Source organism: Somniosus microcephalus, chromosome 1, assembly GCF_052327205.1.
Source record: "Somniosus microcephalus isolate GS21.2 chromosome 1, FLI_Smic_1.0, whole genome shotgun sequence".
Classification (NCBI taxonomy): Eukaryota; Metazoa; Chordata; class Chondrichthyes; order Squaliformes; family Somniosidae; genus Somniosus; species Somniosus microcephalus.
Genome location: NC_140987.1, coordinates 125,382,536 through 125,406,782, shown reverse-complemented (window position 1 = coordinate 125,406,782; position 24,247 = coordinate 125,382,536). Strand labels below are relative to the sequence as shown.

General features: G+C 45.8%; 1 protein-coding gene across 1 annotated transcript in view; it reads right to left on the bottom strand.

Moving 5' to 3' along the window:
* Window positions 1-24,247, bottom strand: part of LOC147124349 (kinesin-like protein KIF27) — a 216,472-nt gene that overhangs the window by 183,314 nt on the left and 8,911 nt on the right. The window contains exons 2-4 of the mRNA XM_085985335.1: window positions 19,451-19,845; window positions 17,788-17,988; window positions 2,767-3,755 (exon numbers count right to left, since the gene is read on the bottom strand). Coding sequence (XP_085841461.1) covers window positions 2,767-3,755; window positions 17,788-17,988; window positions 19,451-19,748 — 1,488 coding nt within the window. The 5' untranslated portion in view covers window positions 19,749-19,845. The remainder of the gene's footprint in view (window positions 1-2,766; window positions 3,756-17,787; window positions 17,989-19,450; window positions 19,846-24,247) is intronic.

The following is a 24,247-nucleotide window of genomic DNA, read 5'->3' as shown; positions in this document are numbered from 1 at the left end:
TGTTTACTCAACGTGGCTCACACTGCAACTGATCTGTACAGATTACTACTCAGTGTTATATACAGGTGTGGTCACTGCCGGTACTGCAGTGTACATGAGCTGTAAATAGTTCCCCCCCTTAAAGGTATATACATTACACCACTCATTCATTTCTCTGATCTTATTTACCCTATGCAAATTTGCTCGTGGCTCAGGTAGTAATCTAGAGATTACTACCTTTGTGGTTCTGCTTTTTAATTTAGCCCCTAGCTGCTCATACTGCCTCAGGAGAACCTCTTTCTTTGTCCTATCTATGTCATTGGTACCTACGTGGACCATGGCAACTGGATTTTCCCCTTCCTACTCCAAGTTCCTCTCCAGCCCAGAGGAGATGTCCTTAATCCTGGCACCGGGAGGCAACACAGCCATCTGGACTCGCTCTCAGCTGCAGAGAACCGTATCTATCCCCCTAACTATACTTTCCCCTATCACTACAACATTTCTTTTTACTCCCCCCACTTGAATGGCTCCCTGTACCACAGTGCTGTGGTCAGATTGCTCATCCTCCCTGCAGTCCCTGCCCTCGTCCATACAGCGAGCAAGAATCTCATATCTGTTAGACAAGGCCAAGGGCTGAGGCTCCTCCATCACTACCTCCTGGATCCCAATACCTGCCTCGCTTGCAGTCATGCCCTCCTGTCCCTGACCATGGGCCAAATTGGAAGTAATTACTCTAGTGGGTGTGAATGCCTCCTGGAACTTAGTATCCAGGTAACGCTCCCCCTCGTCAATGTGTCACAGTGTCCAAAGCTTGGACTCCAGCATATCAACTTTGAGCCGAAGTTCCCCGAGCAGCCAACATTTGCTGCAGATGTGGTTGCTGTGGACCTCAATGGTGTCCACCAGCTCCCACATGCTGCAACAACGACAATACCTTGCCTGGTCTCCGATCTCAATTAATTATTAATTAATTAAATAAATAAATAAATAGTTTTTAAAAATTTTAAATGTGGAACACGTATATCTTTTAATCTACACCAAGGCACTTAAATTTAGATGCCCAAGTTTGGAAAAAAAGCGCAAAAGAGAGTAACACTCACCAACCAATTACTTACCTGCTTTCTGGTGACGTCACACTTTGATTACCTTTTACTTCTTTACACTCAGCGGTCCGTTGTAGCTGCTCCCGTGGGCCCCGCTCACCTTTAAATCAGCCGCTCCCGTGGGCCCCGCTCATCTTTAAATCAGCCGCTCCCGTGGGCCCCGCTCACCTTTAAATCAGCCGCTCCCGTGGGCCCCGCTCACCTTTAAATCAGCCACTCCCGTGGGGCCCGCTCACCTTTAAATCAGCCGCTCCCGTGGGCCCCGCTCACCTTTAAATCAGCCGCTCCCGTGGGCCCCGCTCACCTTTAAATCGGCCGCTCCCGTGGGCCCCGCTCACCTTTAAATCAGCCGCTCCCGTGGGCCCCGCTCGCCTTTAAATCAGCCGCTCCCGTGGGCCCCGCTCGCCTTTAAATCAGCCGCTCCCGTGGGCCCCGCTCGCCTTTAAATCAGTCGCTCTCGTGGGCCCCGCTCACCTTTAAATCAGTCGCTCCCGTGGGCCCCACTCACCTTTAAATCAGCCGCTCCCGTGGGCCCCGCTCACCTTTAAATCAGCCGCTCCCATGGGCCCTGCTCACCTTGAAATCAGCCGCTCCCGTGGGCCCCACTCACCTTTAAATCAGCCGGTCCCATGGGACCCGCTCACCTTTAAATCAGCCGCTCCCGTGGGCCCCCGCTCACCTTTAAATCAGCCGCTCCCGTGGGCCCGGCTCACCTTTAAATCAGCCGCTCCCGTGGGCCCCGCTCACCTTTAAATCAGCCGCTCCCATGGGCCCCGCTCACCTTTAAATCAGCCACTCCCGTGGGGCCCGCTCACCTTTAAATCAGCCGCTCCCATGGGGCCCGCTCACCTTTAAATCAGCTGCTCCCGTGGGGCCCACTCACCTTTAAATCAGTCGCTCCCGTGGGCCCCGCTCACCTTTAAATCAGCCGCTCCCATGGGCCCCGCTCACCTTTAAATCAGCCACTCCCGTGGGGCCCGCTCACCTTTAAATCAGTCGCTCCCGTGGGCCTCGCTCACCTTTAAATCAGCCGCTCCCATGGGCCCCGCTCACCTTTAAATCAGTCGCTCCCGTGGGCCTCGCTCACCTTTAAATCAGCCGCTCCCGTGGGCCCCGCTCACCTTTAAATCAGTCGCTCCCGTGGGGCCCGCTCACCTTTAAATCAGCCGCTCCCGTGGGCCCTGCTCACCTTTAAATCAGCCGCTCCCGTGGGCCCCGCTCACCTTTAAATCAGCCGCTCCCGTGGGCCCGCGCTCACCTTTAAATCAGCCGCTCCCGTGGGCCCCGCTCACCTTTAAATCGGCTACTCCTGTGGGCCCCGTTCACCTTTAAATCAGCTGCTCCCGTGGGCCCCGCTCACCTTTAAATCAGCCGCTCCCGTGGGCCCTGCTCACCTTTAAATCAGCCGCTCCCATGGGCCCCGCTCACCTTTAAATCAGCCGCTCCCGTGGGCCCCGCTCACCTTTAAATCAGCCGCTCCCGTGGGCCCCGCTCACCTTTAAATCAGCTGCTCCCGTGGGGCCCGCACACCTTTAAATCAGTCGCTCCCGTGGGGCCCTGCTCACCTTTAAATCAGCCGCTCCCGTGGGCCCCGCTCACCTTTTCATTGCACTATAACTGTTGTATTTATTATAGAATACATGTATTGACCATAAAAACTTACTTATAGTATGCTATAATGTACCTGGCATTTCTTCAGCTCCCTTTTCAATTGAAATATTGTAATGTGATGAGAATCTTGTCCTCCACTTCCAACTCCACTATCAGCACCAACTGTGTCAGGCAATTCATTTTGCAGTTCCTCTACCATGTTGAACCAATCCTTCATCTTTTGGCACTGGCTTTCTTTCAAGCTGTTTGTGTCTCTAAATTCCAAGAGGAAGTGTAAGGCCTCATCTATGCAATGTTTATAGTGATAGCTTTCCACCTGCAGATGGGCCACCTGCTCCTCCAGAGAATGGATCCGTTTTTTGTCCTGACTCAACAAGTCCTGTGAAATCTGGCTGGTATGAGTCAGTAGGCTTGTCTGTTGATTCTGCAGTGCCTCCCGGAGTGTTTTGATTTGTAGTTCCATTTCATCTATCCGATCCCAGTCTGGGTCATAATTTATAATAGGTTTATTTCTTATGTCCCTGGCTCTATTAGCATACTTCAGAGTATTAAGGGATTCATCAAAACTAGATGAAGAGGGGCTAATGCATGCAATCATTGCGGTTTTGGCATTCCCTCCAAGAGAGTCCTTTAGCAAACGGGTTATCTTAGTATCCCTGTATGGAATGTGCATACTTTTTCTCTTTGGGTCTCCGAGAGCACTGATCACATTCCCAAGTGCCAAGAGACCACTATTTATCTGAACTGATTCCTTAAATCGTTCACCTGTGTTCCCTGTTTTTGTAACCCTTTCTGAACCAGCTAGGTCAACAAAGCAAAATTTGGAAGAGATCAGTTGAAATGATATCTGTGATTCTTCTATAATGTTGTCCTCATCATTATTTGATTGCTGTCCATTTTTAGGTCGCTTTTGATTGAGGTACATTGTGAAAATGGCATGTGATCGGCTGGAGTACTCATTCATCTGTGTGGTACCTGTGTGACGGGCTGCATTGCCAGCCTCCAAGAGACTCATCATTTCATCAGGTGTCTCAATCTCGCATTCCTTGGCACCAATGATCACTAGAACAAGGGACATGGAAAGAGATTTTTGTTATAATGCGTTAATTAGTCTTTCGATAAACAGTACAATGTGCATGGGAAAGGTGGTATAGTTAGCTTCATATTACTTTATCTTGACCCACCCAGTGGACCATTGGGTAAATGCACTTGAAGATATACCATGAAACAAGAACAGAGGAGGCTGAGGGTATATTTAATTGAGGTGTATAAAATTATGAGGAGCCGTGATAGAGTGGATAGGAAGGACCTATTTCCCTTAGCAGAGAGGTCAATAACCAGGGGGCATAGATTTAAAGTAATTGATAGAAGGATTAGATGGGAGTTGAAGAGAAATGTTTTTCACCAGAGGGTGGTGGGGGGTCTGGAACTTACTGCCTGAAAAGAGTGGTAGAGGCAGAAACCATCATCACATTCAAAAAGTATTTGGATATGCACTTGGAAGTGTCATAACCTACAAGGCTACGGACCAAAAGCTGGAAAGTGGGATTAGGCTGGATTGATCTTTTTCAGCCAGCCCAGACACAATGGGCCGAATGGCCTCCTTCTGTACCATAAACTTCGATAAGAAGATCCCAAGGTTGATTCCTGGTCTGCACCAAGTTAGCTCATCTCAACCAGAGCACCAGTGGAAGCACGAAAATTGGCTTCTGCATTCCCAGTACAGAGAGCAGGGAGGGGGGTGGCGGGGTGTAGAAAAACAAATATTCAACAATTCGGTGATTAAATTGAACGGTTGTGTCATTATTTTTTGCAATCCAATTTCATTCAAAGCATCATAGCTGAAATTTGCAAGACTCTGTCCCTAGCACCAAGAATACAAATTGGATAGTCAGGCATGAAAGTAAGTTTATCTGATTTGCTGTGCTCCTGATTTTCCAACCATTAAACTTAATGGGCAGCAATTCTCAGGAAAGTTGAGAATCAGGCGTACTGATTCTCTAATTGAGTGAGACTCCACACTGCAAGTAATTTTGATTTGTAGTTCCACTTTATTTGCCCAATCCCAGTCTAAATTATGGGCTAATGCACACAATCATTGGGCAATGTTGGGGCAAAAAAACTGTCTTAAAACTGCTGTTTGCATAGAAAATGACAGCCCATTACTAATGAACAAAAGTTCGGTCACAATTCAAATCATAAGAAAGTCTTTACTTTTTAGATTATCTATTTGAAATCTGTCTGATCACTTTAACATTGCGTTACAGAAAACATATGGTTCCTTACATCAGAGTCTGCACAACAGGCCATTCTGCCCAACTGGTCTATGTCAGCATTTATGCTCTACATGAGCCTCCTCCCACCCCTCTTCATCTAACCCTCTCAGCATATCCTTCTATTCCTTTCTCCCTCATGTGCTTATTTAGCTTTCCCTTAAATGAATCTATGCTATTTGCCACAACTACTCCTTCTGGTAGTGCATTCTACATTCTTACCACTCTTTGGGTAAAGAAATTTCTCCTCAATTCTGTATTGGATTTATTAGTGGCTATCTTATATTATGGCCTCTAGTTTTGGTCTCTCCCACAAGTGGAAACATTTTCTCCACATCTACCCTATCAAACCATTTCATTATCTTAAAGGCCTCTATATGGTCACCCCTCATTATTCTCTGTGAATTTCCCCACCTGCTAATAGCTCACTGTCTTCACCCCTCAGTCTTCTTTTCTAGAGAAAAGAGCTCCAGCCTGTTCAACCTTTCCTGATAGTGATAACCCCTCAGTTCTAGTATCATCCTTGTCTATCTTTTTTGCACCTTCTCCAATGCCTCTATATCTTTCATCAGTGAGAATGATGATTAAAAACCTCTACCTAACTATAGTGCAAATTAAAAAGTGCAAAGAATATCTTAAAACTATGTACAGCAGCTCAAATGTTATTATTTCAGCCCAGTTCCTAATCCATAAACCACACTAGAACTGTGCACAGTGTGGTCTACAACATTACTTCCCTGCTTTTTAATTCTATCCCTCTAGAAATGAACCCCAGTGCGTGGTTTGCCCTTTTTTTTTTTTTAAATGGACTTATTAACCTGCATCCCTACTTTTATTTCAGATTTCCAGCATCTGCAGTATTTTCTTTTTGTATCACTACTTTTAGTGATTTATGTATCTGTACCCCTAGATCTCTTTGTTCTTCTAACCCATTCAGACTATTATCCAAGCAGTATGTGGCCAATGTTCCCACTAAGCTGTGCGAGCATGCGGCTGCGCAGTCATAGAAACATAGAAACATAGAAGATAGGAGCAGGAGTAGGCCATTCGGCCCTTCAAGCCTGCTCCGCCATTCAATGAGATCATGGCTGATCATCCAAATTCAGTACCCTGTCCCTGCCTTCTCCCCATATCCCTTGATCCCTTTAGCCTTAAGAAATATATCCAACTCTTTTTTGAATATATTTAATGAACTGGCCTCCACCGCCCTCTGTGGCAGAGAATTCCACAGGTTCACCACTCTCTGGGTAAAGAAATTCCTCCTCATTTCAGTCCAAATGGCTTACCCCTTATCCTTAGACTATGACCCCTGGTTCTGGACTCCCCGGCCATCATAAACATCCTTCCTGCATCTAGTCTGTCCAGGCCTGACAGAATTTTATAGGTTTCGATGAGATCCCCTCTCAATCTTCTAAACTCCAGTGAGTATAATCCCAATCGACACAATCTCTCCTCATACGTCATTCCTGCCATCCCAGGTATCAGCCTGGTGAATCTTCGCTGCACTCCTTCCATGGCAAGAACGTCCTTCCTCAGGTAAGGCGACCAAAACTGCACACAATACTCAAGGTGTGGTCTCACCAAGGCCCTGTACAACTGTAGCAAGACATCCTTGTTCCTGTACTCGAACCCTCTTGCTACGAAGGCCAACATACCATTTGCCTTCTTAACCGCCTGCTGCACCTGCATGTTTACCTTCAGCGACTGGTGCACAAGAACACCCAGGTCTCTTTGCACTTCCCCTTCTCCCAATCTATTGCCATTCAAATAATAATCTGCCTTCCTGTTTTTGCCACCAAAGTGGATAACCTCACATTTATCCACATTATAGTGCATTTGCCATGCATCTGCCCAATCACCCAACCTGTCCAAATCATACTGGAGTTTCATGACATCCTCCTCACAGCTTACCCTCCCACCCAGCTTTGTGTCGTCTGCAAATTTGGAGATATTACATCCAATTCCCTCGTCCAGATCATTAATATATATTGTGAACAGCTGGGGTCCTAGGACCGATCCTTGCAGTACCCCACTAGTCACTGCCTGCCACTCGGAAAACGACCCGTTTATTCCAACTCTTTGCTTTCTGTCCGCCAACCAGTTCTCTATCCAAGTCAATACCTTGCCCCCAATCCCATGTGCCTTAATTTTGCACGCTAATCTCTTATGTGGGACCTTATCGAAAGCCTTCTGAAAGTCCAAATACACCACATCCACTGGTTCTCCCTTATCTATTTTACCAGTTACATCCTCAAAAAATTCCAGTAGATTAGTCAAGCATGATTTACCTTTTGTAAATCCATGTTGACTTTGTCCAAACCTGTCACTGCTCACCAAGTGCTCTGCTATTACATCTTTTATAATAGATTCTAGCATTTTCCCCACTATCGATGTCAGGCTTACCGGTCTATAATTCCCCGCTTTTTCTCTACCACCTTTTTTGAATAGTGGGGTAACATTAGCTACCCTCCAATCCATGGGTACTGTTCCAGAGTCTATCGAGTTCTGGAAGATGACCAGCAATGCATCTACTATTTCTAGGGCCACTTCCTTAAGTACCCTGGGATGTAGATTATCAGGCCCTGGGGATTTATCGGCCTTCAGTCCCATCAATTTTCCAAACACCATTTCCCTACAAATACTGATTTCTTTCAGTTCCACCCTTACATCAGGCCCTATGTTCCCCGGCATCTCTGGGAGGTTATTTGTGTCCTCCTTTGTGAAGACAGAACCAAAGTATGAATTTAGTTGGTCTGCCATTTCTTTGTTTCCCATTATAAATTCCCCTGATTCTGAGTGTAAGGGACCTACGCTTGACTTCACCAATCTTTTTCTCTTCACATATCTATAAAAGCTTTTACAGTCCGTTTTTATGTTCCCTGCTAGCTTACTCTCATATTCTTTTTTCCCTTTCTTAATTAATCCCTTTGTCCTCCTTTGTTGACTCCTAAACTGCTCCCAATCCTCAGGATTATTGCTTTTTCTGGCCAATTTGTATGTCGTCTCCTTGGATCTTATGCTATCCCTAGTTTCCCTTGTTAGCCACGGTTGAGTCACCTTTTTTGTTTTATTTTTATGCCAAACTGGGATGAACAAATTCTGTAGCTCATGCATTCGGTCTTTGAGTGCTTGCCATTGCCTATCCACCGTCAACCCTTTGAGTGCCATTCCCCAATCAATCCTACCCAACTCGCTCCTCAGACCATCGTAGTTTCCTTTATTTAAATTGAGGACCCTAGTCTCTGAGTCAACGACTTCATTCTCCATCTTAATGAAGAATTCGATCATATTATGATCGCTCAGACCCAAGGGGCCTCGTACAACAAGATTGCTAATTAATCCTTTCTCGTTACATAATACCCAGTCTAAGATGGCCCGATCTCTGGTTGGTTCCTCGACATATTGGTCCAGGAAACCATCCCGTACACACTCCAGGAATTCCTCCTCCACAGTGTTGTTACTAATTTGGTTGGCCCAATCTATATGTAGATTAAAGTCACCCATGATGACTGCTGTGCCCTTATTGCACGCTTCTTTAATTTCCCTTTAATGCCATCCCCAACCTCTGCCTTACTGTTGGGAGGTCTATATACCACTCCCACTAATGTTTTTTTCCCCTTAGTATTTCTCAATTCTACCCATACAGATTCCACATCATCAGAGCTAATATCCTTCATTACAATTGTATTAATCCCTTCTTTAACCAGTAATGCTACCCCACCTCCCTTTCCTTTTTGCCTATCTTTCCTGAATATCGAATACCCCTGGATGTTGAGTTCCCAGTCTTGGCCATCCTTGAGCCACGTTTCCATAATCCCAACCAAATCATATTCGTTTACCTCTATTTGCGCAGCCAATTCGTCCACCTTATTACAAATGCTCCTCGCATTAAGACACAAAGCCTTCAGGCTTGTTTTTTTAACGCTCTTAGACCTATTAGAATTATTATTTACTGTGGCCACGCTTGATTTAAACCGTTGATTTCTCTGACTGCCACTTTTGTTTTTCTCCTTCCTATCTTTTGCTTTTATCCCTGTTTTCCTTTCCTCTGTCTCCCTGCTCAGGTTCCCAACCCCCTGCCATTTTAGTTTAAACCCCCCCGAACAGTACTAGCAAACCTCCCCGCAAGGATATTTGTCCCGCTCTGGTTCAGGTGCAACCCGTCCGACTTGTACAAGTCCCACCTTCTCCAGAAGCAGGCCCAGTGATCCAGGAAACTAAAGCCCTCCCTCCTGCACCAACTCTTTAGCCACGCATTCATCTGCTCTATCCTCCTATTCCTATACTCACTAGCACGTGGCACCGGGAGTAATCCAGAGATTACAACCTTTGAGGTCCTGCTCTTTAATCTGCTACCTAGCTCCCTAAATTCTTGCTGCAGGACCTCATCCCTCTTCCTACCCATGTCATTGGTCCCAATGTGAACCACGACCTCTGACTGTTCACCCTCCCCCTTCAGAATGCCCTGCAGCCGTTCAGTGACATCCTTGACCCTGGCACCAGGGAGGCAACAAACCATCCTGGAGTCACTTCTACGGCCACACAAATGCCTATCTGTTCCCCTTACGATAGAATCCCCTACCACTATTGCTCTTCCACTCTTTTTCCTCCCTTCCTGAGCTTCAGAGGCACCCCTGCAAGGTCCGGCATAGGTGGCTCACCGGCTTTTACATTGTAAATACCACGCATGCACAGAAATTTAAAGGGACCGCGCATTAAAAGAAACAGGCCTCGCAGAACAAAGCGCAGCTTACAGGGAACATGGCATGTCACCTCCTTATTCTTCCTACCAAAATGACAACCTCACAATTATCTATATTGAAAATCATTTGCCAAATAAACGCCCATTCTTCAAGTTTATTAATGTCTTCTTGTATTTTGTCGCATTTTTCTTGTATTAACTACACCCCTAGTTTGGTGTCATCTGCAAATTGATATTGTACTTTCGAGTTCATATCATTTATGTAAATGGTAAACAGTGGTTCTAATACCGATCCCTGTGGAACAAAACTTCCCACCTTCCGGCTGTCTGAGTAACTACCTTTATTAGGAATGGGCAATAAATGCCGACCATGCCAGCGACGCCCATCTCCCGTGAATGAATAATAAAAAACACCTACTCTCGGTTTTCTGTTTTGCAACCAGTTGCTATCCATTCTGCTACTTGCCCCCTGACTCCACATGCTCTGACCTTAGTCATGAGACTACTATGCGGTATCTTATCAAAGGCCTTTTGAAAATCCAAATATATTACATCTACTGCATTACCCTTGTCTACTTTTTCTGTTACTTCTTCAAAGAATCAATGTGGTTGACCAAGCATGACCTTCCCTTTTGAAATCTGTGCTGACTACTCTAATGGACCAGAAATTCGGGTCGGAGGCTTCCCGTGGGTGCAAGCCCCCGACCTGCACTTACCTGGCACGCCAGCCGTTGTGCTGTGGGCCCGCGTGGGATTCCGGTCCTGGGCCTCCTCCAACTGCCGGCACGCAGTGCTCGAGTATCCCAGGGGCGCAGTTAGTTCGAAGAGTCCCCTGGGATCACGTGGGCCATGGAGAGCCAATCGTAGCAGGGGATCTCTATTCATAGATTTGACAGGAAGACCTGTCAAATCTATGAATTAGAGATCGGCCCCAAAACATAACTAAAACTTCAAATAAATAATAAATTTAAAAAATCACATTTTAAAAATAACTATAAATTACATAAAATAACTTTTAAACAATTTAAATTTTTGAAAAAATTAATTACAGTTTTTAACAGGGCTAAAAATAAACTTACCTTTCTTTAAAGTATTTAAAAATAATAAACCTGTGGAAAAAATGTTTTAATTTTACTTAATTCACCACTTACCTTGTTAAAAGCAGGCCTTGCGACTGCTTTTTAAAAGCGTAGCTGCTGGAGACTTACCCTCCCGGAGAAACCTGTAAAAAAAAATGGAAGTTCCTGGCATACGCGCTGCCTCTCCGGCGCACGCGTTCGACCTGTGAACCCCTTCCTTGAAGGGAACGGAAGTTCCGGTTTCCCACGCATGCGCAGTGCATGCACGAAACTGGCACTTTCGTTCGCCCTATGCGTGAGTACCCAGCGCGTACTCACCCGTGGGGACCCGAATTTCTGGCCCAATATTTTAGGTTTCTAGGACCTAGAAATTCGGTGGAGCCCCAAACGGGGCGCCAAGCTCGCCTGGGCGCCGGAATTACCGCTGCGATCGGAACCGTTGCGCCCGCCGGAAATTCAGCTTGAGCACCCCAAGAGGGACACGAGGCGCCCCGCGTCCCTCTTGGGGCGCTGAAACTGAATATCGCAGCGCAACGTGCCGCAGCACCACACGCTGCGGCACGGCGCGCTGTGGTACTGCAGGCCTTCCTTCCCTTCTTAAGGGGGAGGGGCCTGCACCAGCGCGATGACCGATCACGAGTGCCGGCAAAAGAGCCCGGCACCGAGGAGAAGTGCCGGGCTCTCGGGACACAGCCGGCACTGCCCGGGGGGGGGGGGGGATCAGGAGGCCGGGGACAGAGGTGCTGGCAGGCGGCCACCGAAAAAATGACCGCCCCGCACCTCCACCTTAATTTGCGCCACTACCACCACAGGTAGGCCCCGTGAACCGGGCGCGATTTGCGAACGGCGTTACAGAGGCGGGCGCTACCAAATATCGCGATCGGGTCGGTAGCGGGGCGCTGCGCACACCGATGACATCATCGGTGGCGGCGCAGCGCTACAGGCTAACGCCGCCATTAGCACCCCGCGGCCAGTGGCGCTAAAGCCACCGAGTGCCCTCTTTAGGCGCTAACTGGTGGCGCAGCCCACCAAATTTCTAGGCCTAGATGTTTTTCTATTACATCTTTGAGTAAAGATTCCAATGGCCCAGAAATTCGGGTCCCAACGCCTGAGTAAGCACAGAGTACTCATGCGTGGACCCGATGGAAGTGCCGGTTTCTTGCATGCACTACGCATGCGCGGGAAACCGGCATTTCCGATCCTCTGAACGAAGGGGTTCAGTTGTGGAACGCGTGCGCGCGGGAGTCTGCGCGTGCGCGTTGAACTTCCTTTTTTTTTAAACAGGTTTTTCCGTGCGTGAAGGCCTCTACTTTTTACACATCTAAAAACCAGGCGTAAGGACTTCATTTTAAAAGGTAAGTGGTCAATTAATTAAAATTAGAACATTTTTCCCACAGATTTATTATTTTTAAATACTTTAAAGTAAGGTAAGTGTATTTTTAGCCCCGTTTTTTTATAAAATTATTTTTTTCAAAAATTTAAATTATTGTTTAAAATAGTTATTTAATGTTATTTATAGTTTATTTAAATAGTGTGATGTTTTTTTCAAATTTATTTTAAGGTTAAGCACTGTTTTGGGCACCCGATGTTTTCATAAGTTTGACAGTTCTTTCTGTCAATTTCATGAATGGGCTTTTCCCTCCTCCGATTGGTTGCCCGTGGCTCATGTGATCCCAGCAGACGCATCGCATTAAGTACGCCGCTGGATCACGCAAGCACAGCGCGCCGGGAGCTGGACCGGGCCACAGACAGGAAATCCACGCAGGGCCAGGCCTCAACTGCCGGCGTGCTAGATAAGTGTAGGTCGGGGGCTTGCACCCGCGGGTAGCCCCTGACACGAATTTCTGGGCCATTATCTTTCCTACCACCAACGTTAAGCTAACTGGTCCATACTTCTCTGGACTTGTTCTATCTCCCTTTTAAAAAGCTTTTAAAGTGGCTTCCTGAATGCTTATTGTTTGGGGGGAGGGGAGGGGAAGTTTGAATGTAAGAAAAGGGAAAAGATAAAAGTACCCCACTTGTTTGAAGTAGAATCCACATTCTGTAGATGGGGGCTAAAAAGTACAATTTAAGGAAAACTAGGCCCACAGACGGCAACTAGATCCAAATATGGCTACCATCGCGCTCGCTGTCCTTGATATTATATCCTTTAATTGCAAAGCTATTAGTATCAATCTCATTAGAACTACTTTCTGATATCTATCAACATAATTATCAAGCCACTCAATCCAGTTGATTGTTAGCTTGTTACCTTGGTTGGATGGAGCCAGACAGTCTGGGAGGCCAGCCTTACACCTTTGATCCCCAAGGTGAGTGACAGCTGTACATTTTAGTTTTGATCCCCCTTGTACTGTGTAATGAAATCTGTTTGTCTTGATCCTGTATTCGTTTTGCACTCATGTATATTACCCTCCCCCACTGTGTATAGTTTCACTTCCTCTTTCCTGACTAACCTGCCTTCTCTTACATAAAGATCCCAGGATCTGTATGACTCATTCCTGTGAACCAGTCGGCGTGTTGAAATGTTAGCTCTGATCTTAGTGATTAATAGCCAACTTGTTTAAGTCTATAACTTCTAGTTTTGTGGTTATTGAAGGCCCATCAATTTTAATCACTAAGATTCCCAAAGCTTTAAAAAGGTGCCTGGGATTTTTTTCGTATTATGCCCAATGGGTGCCCAATTACTCTGATAAGGCCTGACCCCTCATTAAATCGACGTCCTTCCCACTATCAGCTGAAGCTCGGGAGGCTTTCACCAGTATTAAACAGGACATTGAAAGGGCTGCAGTGTGTGCAGTGGACGAATGCATTCCCTTTCAAGTCGAAAGTGATCACAGAATCACAGAAACCCCACAGTGCAGATAGAGGCCATTTCGGCCCATCGAGCCTGCACCGACACATATCCCACCCGATCCCCGTAACCCCACGTATTTAATCCCCCTAACACTAAGGGTCAATTTATCATAGCCAATCAACCTAACCCGCAGACTTTGCCTTAGCTGTGACCCTCAATCAGGCTGGGAGACCTGTGGCCTTCTTCTCCCGAACCCTTCAGGGACCTGAAATCAGGCACTCTTCTGTCGAGAAGGAGGCACAGGCTATAGTGGAGGCAGTGCGGCACTGGAGACACTACCTAGCCGGCAAACGTTTCACCCTGCTCACCGACCAGCGGTCGGTGGCTTTCATGTTTAATAACAAAGGGGGAAAATCAAGAATGACAAAATACTCAGGTGGAGGATCGAACTATCCACGTTCGACTATGATATTATGTACAGGCCGGGAGCCCTTAATGAACCCCCAGACACCCTATCGCGGGGAATGTGTGCCAGCATTCATACGGACAAATTACAGGGTCTCCACAACGACCTCTGTCACCCAGGGGTCACCCGACTATACCATTTTATAAAGTCCCGCAATCTGCCCCACTCCATCGAGGAGGCCAGGGCAATGACCAGAGCCTGCCGCATCTGTGCGGAATGCAAGCCTCGTTTCTACAGGCCTGACCGTGCACACCTTATCAAAGCCACACGGCCATTCGAGCGCCTAAGTCTGGACTTCAAGGGACCCCTTCCCTCTGCCAACCATAACGTATACTTCCTCAATATCATTGATGAATATTCCCGCTTCCCCTTCGCCATTCCCTGCCCAGACATGACCAGTGCCACGGTCATCAAGTGTCTCTGTAATCTATTCTGCATGTTTGGCATGCCGAACTACATACACAGCGATAAAGGGACGTCATTCATGAGTGACGAGCTGCGCCAGTTCTTGCTCTCGAAGGGAATAGCCACTAGCAGAACCACTAGCTACAACCCCCGGGGTAATGGGCAAGTGGAAAGGGAGAATGCTACTGTTTGGAAGGCTGTCACGTTAGCCTTAAAGTCAAAAGGCCTTCCGACCTCCCGCTGGCAGGAAGTCCTCCCAGACGTGCTCCACTCCATAAGGTCTCTGTTATGTACTGCCACTAACGCTACCCCTCACGAAAAGATGTTCGTTTTCCCCCGGAAATCCACCTCGGGCATATCTCTACCCGCGTGGCTGACGTCTCCGGGGACAGTACTATTGCGGAAGCACGTGAGAGGCCATAAAACGGACCCCCTTGTGGAAAAGGTACAGCTCCTCCATGCAAACCCTCAGTACGCCTATATCGAATACTCTGACGGGCAAGAGGACACTGTTTCCATAAAAGACCTCACTCCCTCGGGGAGCGGAGAGAACGATGGGAGACTACCCGATGAAGACCTACACTACAAAGAGACAGGACGCCCAGAGGTATCAATACCCAACTTTAACCTGGAGGACACTGCAGATAACCTGGAAGACACTGCGGAGGCCCGGACAGCGGAGGAACCAGAATCCACTCCCCTAGAGGCACCCCAACCGGCTTTGCGCCGATCACTGAGAACTGCAAAACCTCCTGACAGACTCACTTGTACCAACTTTTAAGAAACATCACCCCGATGGACTAAATCTATAGAAGGGGTGAATGTAATGAAATCTGTTTGTCTTGATCCTGTATTCGTTTTGCACTCATGTATATTACCCTCCCCCACTGTGTATAGTTTCACTTCCTCTTTCCCGACTAACCTGGGAGGTTCCAGGTCTTGGCTCTTGGCTCCACCCCTGACTTCTCTTACATAAAGATCCCAGGATCTGTATGACTCATTCCTGTGAACCAGTCAGCGTGTTGAGATGTTAGCTCTGATCTTAGTGATTAATAGCCAACTTGTTTAAGTCTATAACTTCTAGTTTTGTGGTTATTGAAGGCCCATCATACTGAGAATAGATGAATGACTTATAACCCAGATATCATGGTGGCAGGAAGTCCTACAGTGTGTCTTTGTGATCAGCAGTCATTGATAGCCCCATCACTCTTCCCCTCCCCTCCCCTCCCCACAAACAATAAACATTCAGGAAGCCACTTTAAAAGCTTTTTAAAAGGGAGATAGAACAAGTCCAGGGAAGTATAGACCAGTTAGCTTAACGTTGACATTTCTAGCGGCCCCCTCTCTCAGCTTGCGAATTCTATCTTGTATCATTGTACCACAGCTGATATGGAGGGGGTGTTCTTGTGGTGCTGCATGGGCTATAACAAATACCCATACTTAAGAATTATAGTACATACAAGTCCAGCTTTAATATTATTAATAGTGTTAGCAAAGTGTAATGTATTTTGTTATTTCTGTACCCGAGGAGAGAGCATGAGTTAAAAGTTCTGTAAAAGTAGTGCTAGCTTCTGTAGCGTTTATTGCAACTGCTTTTTTTTTTACTTTTAATAAACATGTTCTGGAATTTATAGCTGACAATATGGTCTGATGATATTTATTCTTCTGGTTTCTGAATTCTAGGAGACCAGGAGAAACATAGAAGATAGGAGCAGGAGTAGGCCATTCGGCCCCTCGAGCCTGTTCCGCCATTTAATGAGATCATGGCTGATCATCCAAATTCAGCACCCTGTCCCTGCTTTCTCCCCATATCCCTTGATCCCTTTAGCCTTAAGAAATATATCTAACTCCTTCTTGAATATATTTAATAAGTTGGCCTCAACTGCCTTCTGTGGTAGAGAATTCCACAGGTTCACCACTCTCTGGGTGAATAAATTCCTCCTCATCTGTGTCCTAAATGGTTTACCCCTTATCTTTAGACAGTGACCCCTGGTTCAGGACTCCCCCTCAATCGGGAATATCCTTCCTGCATCTAGTCTGTCTAGTCCTGTTAGAATTTTATACGTTTCAATGAGATCCCCTCTCATTCTTCTAAACTCTAGCGAATATAAGCCTAATCGACCCAATCTCTCTTCATACGTCATTCCTGCCATCCCAGGTATCAGTCTGGTGAATCTTCGCTGCACTCCCTCCATGGCAAGAACATCCTTCCTCAGATAAGGCGACCAAAACTGCACACAATACTCAAGGTGTGGTCTCACCAAGGCCCTGTACAACTGCAGCAAGACATCCTTGTTCCTGTACTCGAATCCTCTCGCTATGAAGGCCAACATACCATTTGCCTTCTTAACCGCCTGCTGCACCTGCATGCTTACCTTCAGCGATTGGTGCACAAGGACACCCAGGTCTCGTTGCACTTCCCCTTTTCCCAATCTATTGCCGTTCAGATAATAATCTGTCTTCCTGTTTTTGCCACCAAAGTGGATAACCTTGCATTTATCCACATTATACTGCATCTGCCATGCATCTGCCCAATCACCCAACCTGTCCAAATCATACTGGAGTTTCTCTACATCCTCCTCACAGCACACACACCCACCCAGCTTTGTGTCATCTGCAAACTTGGAGATATTACATCTAGTTCCCTTGTCTAGATCATTAGAAGGCTTGTGGCATATCCAGTAAGCAAAATACAAGGGTTTCTGTTCAGCCCCTGGACAACACTATAATACCAGATATTGCGCGTGTAATGTCATACTTTGATTAATAGAGAGCAAAGACTTGCTTATGGGAATGCCCTTTGATGCAGAACACGAGGGAAATGTATCTAGACAAAGCCTAAAAAATATAAGTCATCATTTTGAGATAGAAGTGATGATACAATCACATACAAAGAAAGCCCTTTAAGAAACCCTAAAAGGGAAATACAGTCTCGCCCAACAATCAAGTTGACATAAAAGAAAACAGGCAAACTACTAGAGAGACACCTGTACAGTATTGTTTTAACTGTAGAAGTCCACTAGTCCCAATTAGATCATAATGAATATTGAAGTGCCAACCTGCAATGTACAGGTGAATGGAAAATGCAAAAATAATGAACTCTGGAAACAAATGACTGTAACTGTGACATATCTGCTACAAACAACTGAAGCTAATATGACTATAACTGATACAAACTATTTTTTTTTAAACGAGCAAACTTCTGACTAATCTTAAATGTAAAGAAAATATCTTCCATCAACTTAGAATACCTATTGTGCAAGCATTGAGATGAGGTAAAAATAATTTAGAAATAAAATGAGGAGAGCGAACACAGAAATACATTCATAAAATGACTTCACTGGTTGGATTTATTTAACCAAATGATAGGATTACCTGTGTTTCCTTTTTCATCTTCTCTGATATGAATATCTTTGCTGGTGCTCTGTAGCTCCAAAAGATCCTTCAGCTCTTCTTTGTACACTTCAATGTAGGATACTTTCACATTAAAGTCTATATTGTGATTTTCAGTGATGTTTTGGAAAATCTCGTGAATGGCACGTGGAATAATGCCTTTTAACTCATCAGAAAATGGAGCTTTAGGTCATAAAAAAAATCTTTATAAATCTTTATAATTTCTAGCACAATGCATCTAATTTATCATTTCCTAATAATATGTATCACAATATAATCAGTAAACCGTGTAACCCGATCCAATCCTGTTTCTCTGAACTATACATAACTTTTATGGTGCAGCCATGCAGGTGAGGGTTAACATGCTGATGCAATATGTACATCGAGCAGCTGGGCATTGTTTACCTTGGGGCTGCTGTTACAAGAAGTATACATTATAGGAGTGATTCCATGATCTGGTACTTGCAGGTGGGCACCTCAGGAAATTATGTGTGTGCAGCCTGCGATTTGCCAGAATTGGAAATCATGGATTGTGCACCTGAAATTTCCTAAACTGTAATCCCTCCAAGTGCCAATTCACAAAATTGCCCTTTATAGCCAAGACTTTCATTAACCTTGCACTGCCATTTGTGCTAAAGATTACGGTTGTATTCCTGTGTCTGTAAAGTTGAAGAAAAATATTTGACAAAACTATCATTGTCTGATTCTTAATAGAAAGATATGAATTTTTTCCCATTTACTTTTGTGGTTTATATTGTGCTGGCATTAGTTTTTATGATTAATGAGGCTTTCAACGATTTTACTATTAACAGAAAATCAAACATCAGAACTCAAGCCATTAACCTATCTATCCCATCTGGTCCCAGAATAGCTGGAGTGATGGATACTATGGAGAGTCTATTACATCTGTCCCATACACACCTGTAAGACAGGATGAGGTTGCAAAATATATAGCTCCTAGTCTGCTGAATCCATCCATATTGAAAATGACAATACTACCATGGTAGCAAGAATGTAATGTCTTGAAATTAATTTAAAATAAAAAATATAAGCAAAAATACTTAGTTGGCAAATAGATGCTAACAGAATTACATTAGCAATTCTACTACCAATGATGCTAAATTAAGTTTCAATTGCCTAAAATGACTTAATTTGTTAGCAAAGTGAGAAAGTGTCACACTGCATTCCAAGTAACAGATATTTATGTTTGTTTTTGGAAAGTTCTTTTTTTCCCCTCTTCCCTTTTCTTAGAACTCCCCATATCTACCACCATCCTGAGTAAAAGACCGAGCCTCCTCCAAACCATCTACCAAGGGATCTCCAGAAACTACCACCAGAAATTGTGCATAGGACAGCCCATGATGACTCTCCCTCCCTCTGAGGAAGCTCTTGGCTGTTGATAGATGTCTGCCCATAGTTGCACATTAAAGATTGGAAACTTTGGCAGGTGGGAGATTTTGGCACTCAGACACAGTACACTGGGATTGCACCAGGCTGTGCCATTCCCAATCAAGACATGCATTAATATTAATGTATTGCCTTAAGACTTATTAGATAGATATTTCACAGTAATGTTATTTAATATTGTGGTGTATAGTAAGTTACAATGCAGAGGGACAAAGAAAACATCTTTTTTTTAACTTACCTATATGTCCCCCACCAATTGTGTATGTTTTTCCAGATCCTGTCTGTCCATAAGCAAACACAGTGGCATTATAACCTTCAATTGCTGATATTACTAAAGGCTTTACGCAGGCAGAATATACATCATCTTGTGATGATTTTTGTCCAAATACAAAATCAAATGTAAAAGCACGATCTTTCCCAATCACAACCTGCTGCGTGTTGGGAACAACTCGAACACAAACTTGATGGTTGTGGAGGATTTCTTTTGGAAGTAGAGGTCGAATCCGTACAGCAACTTTGACTGCAATCTCTTCCATATTATCAGATTAAAAAGCTTGGTGCATAAAATTATTCTTTTACTTTTGTGCATCCATTTTGAAGATTATCTTTTTTCCATGTTCCGTAGTGTGTACACTTAAAAGAAAAAAAAAGGTTAGCATTTCAATTTTATGAATTTGTAATAAAACTGTTAAGGAAAAGGAAGATCGCATTTTAAAAACCTGATACTCTTTGTGGAGGCGACAAATATCGTGGATGGGGGGGGGGGCGGGGGAATACAGTGGATTTGGCGCACATGGACTTTCAGAAAGCCTTTGACAAGGTACCACACAGGAAACTATTGGAGACAATTAAGAGGTATGGAAATAGGAGAGGGGAAGCAAATTGGAATAAAAACTGGTTAGGAGGGAGGAAACAGAAAGTTGGAGTTAAAGATAGTTTCTTAAAGTGGCTAGAAGTGAGTAGTGGTGTCACGCAGGGTTCTGTTCTGGGACCACATCTATCCACTGTGTATATCAATGATTTGAATATAGCACAAGAGGGAGTGGTGTCCAAATTTGCAGATACTAAAATAGGAGGTATAGTAAATAATTCTAGGGTGCTAACAGTGCGCAAATCAACTAGCGCCTGGATACAGCGCCACTAACACCTCCCGCAAAATTCAGCGGGAGGTTAGCGGTGGCACTAACCGTTAGCGCCGCACGTCACTGCGTCGCCGGCGATGACGTCATTGCCGTGCGCAGCGCCCCACTCGCGCTATGTCCGCCGGGGTCATGGGGGCCTATCTGCGGCCAGGGCGGCGCTAGTTAAATGGAGGGGGCGGGCGGCCATTTTTGTTGCTGGCCGCCTGCCAGCAACTGCCCCTGTTGCTGTCCCCGGCCCCCGTGAAGCCCCCCCGCGGGATGCTGGCTGCTCTCCGTGAGCCCGGCACTCCTCTTGAGTACCGGGCTCGTTTGCCGGCGCTCCCGATCCCTGGTGGCCCAGCTGGGCACCGGGATGCGCTACACCAGGCACCTCCCCTTTAATAAGGGGAGGAAGGGCTGCAGTACTGCGGCGCGACGTGCAGCAGCGCCACCTAGCGCCACGATATTGGCTTGCAGCGCCCCAAGAGGGACGTGGGACGCTTCCAGTAGCGCCTCTCTTCCCTCTCAGGGCGCTACCTGGGAAAATTGACCGCAGTGGTGCTAACTTTTTCGGGAGCGCCCCGGCAAAGGTAGCGCCCCAAAACCTTAAATCTGTATCCCCTAGTCCTTGTACCATCAACTAGTGGGAACAGCCTTTCCCCGTCTAGTCTATCCAAACCCGTCATAATCTTGTACACCTCTATCAAATCACCCCTCAACCTCCTTTGCTCTAATGAAAACAAATCCAGCTTCTCCACCCTGTCCTCGTAACTAAGATCCCCCATCCCTGGAACCATTCTGGTAAATCTCCTCTGCACCCTCTCAAGTGCCCCTTCACATCCTTCCTAAAGTGTGGTGACCAGAACTGGACGCAATACTCCAGTTGTGGCCTAACCAGTGCTTTATAAAGGTTCAGCATAACTTAGTAATAGAGTCATAGAGTTATGCAGCACAGAAAGAAGCCCTTCGGCCCATCATGTCCGCGCCGGCCATCAAGCCCTGTCTATTCTAATCCCATTTTCCAGCACTTGGTCCGTAGCCTTGTATGCTATGGCGTTTCAAGTGCTCATCTAAATGCTTCTTGAATGTTGTGAGGGTTCCTGCCTCTACCACCCTTTCAGGCAGTGAGTTCCAGATTCCAACCGCACTCTGGGTGAAAAAGTTTTTCCTCAAATCCCCTCTAAACCTCCTGCCCCTTACCTTGAAACTATGCCCCCTGGTTATTGACCCCTCTACTAAGGGGAAAAGTTCCTTTCTATCTACCCTATCTATGCCCCTCATAATTTTGTACACCTCAATCAGGACCCCTCAGCCTTCTCTGTTCTAAGAAAAACAACCCCAGCCTGTCCAGTCTCTCTTCATAGCTGAAGCGCTCCATCCCAGGTAACATCCTGGTGAAGCTCCTCTGCACCCTCTCCAATGCAATCACATCCCTCCTATAGTGTGGCGACCAGAACTGCACACAGTATTCCAGCTGTGGCCTAACTAGCGTTTTGTACAGCTCCATCATAACCTCCCTGCTCTTATATTCTATGCCTTGGCTAATGAAGGCAAGTATCCCATATGCCTTTTTAACCACCTTATCTACCTGTCCTGTTGCCTTCAAGGATCTATGTACAGTAGATGCACACCAAGGTCCCTCTGATCCTCTGTCCTTCCTAGGGTCCTACCATTCATTGTGTATTCCCTTGCCTTGTTAGTCCTCCCAAAATGCATCACCTCACACTTTTCAGGGTTAAATTCCATTTGCCACTGTTCTGCCCATCTAACCAACCCGTCTATATCGTCCTGTAGCCTGAGCCTTCCCTCCTCGCTATTTACTACTCCACCAATTTTCGTGTCATCTGCGAACTTACTGATCATACCTCCTACATTCGTATCTAAATCATTACTGTATACTACAAACAGCAAAGGACCCAGCACAGATCCCTGCGGTACACCACTGGACACAGGCTTCCAGTCACAAAAACAACTTTCAACCATCACCCTCTGCCTCCTGCCACTAAGCCAATTTTGGATCCAATGTGCCAAATTGCCCTGGATCCCATGGGCTCTTACCTTCTTGACCAGTCTCCCATGCGGGACTTTGTCAAAAGCCTTACTGAAGTCCATGTAGACTACATCAACTGCACTACCCTCATCCACACACCTAGTCACCCCCTCTCAAAATTCAATCAAGTTGGTTAGACATGAGCTCACCCTGACAAAGCCACGCTGACTATCCTTGATTAATCCTTGCCTCTCCAAGTGGAGACTAATTCTGTCCCGCAGAATTTTTTCCAATAATTTCCCTACCACTGATGTTAGGCTCACTGGCCTGTAATTCCCTGGTTTATCCCTACTACCCTTCTTGAATAATGGTACTATGTTAGCTGTTCTCCAGTCCTCTGGCACCTCCCCTGTGGCCAGAGAGGTTCTGAAAATTTGTGTCCGAGCCCCTGCAATCTCCTCCCTTGCCTCACACAGCAGCCTGGGATACATCTCGTCAGGGCCTGGGGATTTATCCACTTTTAAGCCCGCTAAAACCGCTAGTACCTCCTCCCTCTCAATACTAATTTGTTCAAGTATATCACAATCCCCCTGCCTGATTTCTATGCCCACATCGTCCTTCTCCATAGTGAACACAGGTGCAAAATATTCATTTAAAACCTCACCCAGATCTTCCAGCTCTACACAAAGATTGCCACTTTGGTCCCTAATGGGCCCTACTCTTTCCCTGGTTATCCTCTTGCCCTTAATATACTTATAAAACACCTTGGGATTTTCCTTTATTTTGCCCGCCAGTGTTTTTTCATGCCCCCTTTTCGCTCTCCTAATTTCTTTTTTAAGTACCCCCCCCTGCACTTTCTATACTCCTCTAGGGCTTCCACTATTTTTAGTCCTTTGTATCTGCCAAAAGCCTCCCTTTTTTTCCTAATTCATCTTGTATATCCCTTGACATCCAGGGTTCCCTGGGTTTGTTGGTCCCACCCTTGACCTTTACGGGAACATGTTGGCGTTGTACTCTCTCTATTTCCTTTCTGAAAGACTCTCACTGCTCTGATGTGGATTTTCTGACAAGTAGCTGATCCCAGTCCACTTTGGCCAGATCCTGCCGTATCATATTAAAATCGGCCTTCCCCCAATTTAGAACCTTTATTTCCGGTCCATCTTTGTCCTTTTCCATGACTACTTTAAATCTCACCGAATTATGGTCACTGTCACCAAAATGCTCTCCTACTGACACTTCAACCACTTGCCCGGCTACATTCCCTAGAATTAGGTCCAGTCCCACCCCCTCTCTTGTAGGACTTTCTACATGCTGGCTCAAAAAGCTCTCCTGGATGCACTTTAAGAATTCTGCACCCTCTAAGCCTTTCACACTCTGACTATCCCAGTTAATATTGGGGAGGTTGAAATCCCCTACTATTATTACCCTATTATTATTTCTACACTTCTCTGAGATTTGCCTACATATCTGTTCCTCTATCTTCCCCTGACTGTTTGGGGGGCCGATAGTACACTCCCAGCAAAGTGCTTGCCCCCTTTTTGTTTTTAAGTTCTACCCATATGGCCTCATTAGAGGAACCTGCTAAGATATCATCCCTCCTTACAGCAGTAATTGACTCCTTGATTAATATTGCGACACCCCCTCCTCTTTTGCATCCCCCTCTATCTCGCCTGAAGATTCTATATCCTGGAATATTGAGCTGCCAGTCCTGCCCCTCCCTCAACCATGTCTCTGTGATAGCAACAATATCATACTCCCATGTGTTCATCAACACCTTCAATTCATCTGCCTTACTCGCAAGACTCCTTGCATTAAAATAAATGCCATCCAACCTTGCCATACTCCCTTGTGCCGTTACATATTTGCTCTGCCTTCCACGCTGACTTGTTTTTTCCCCTATATTTGGCTGTGCACCACTCCCTAC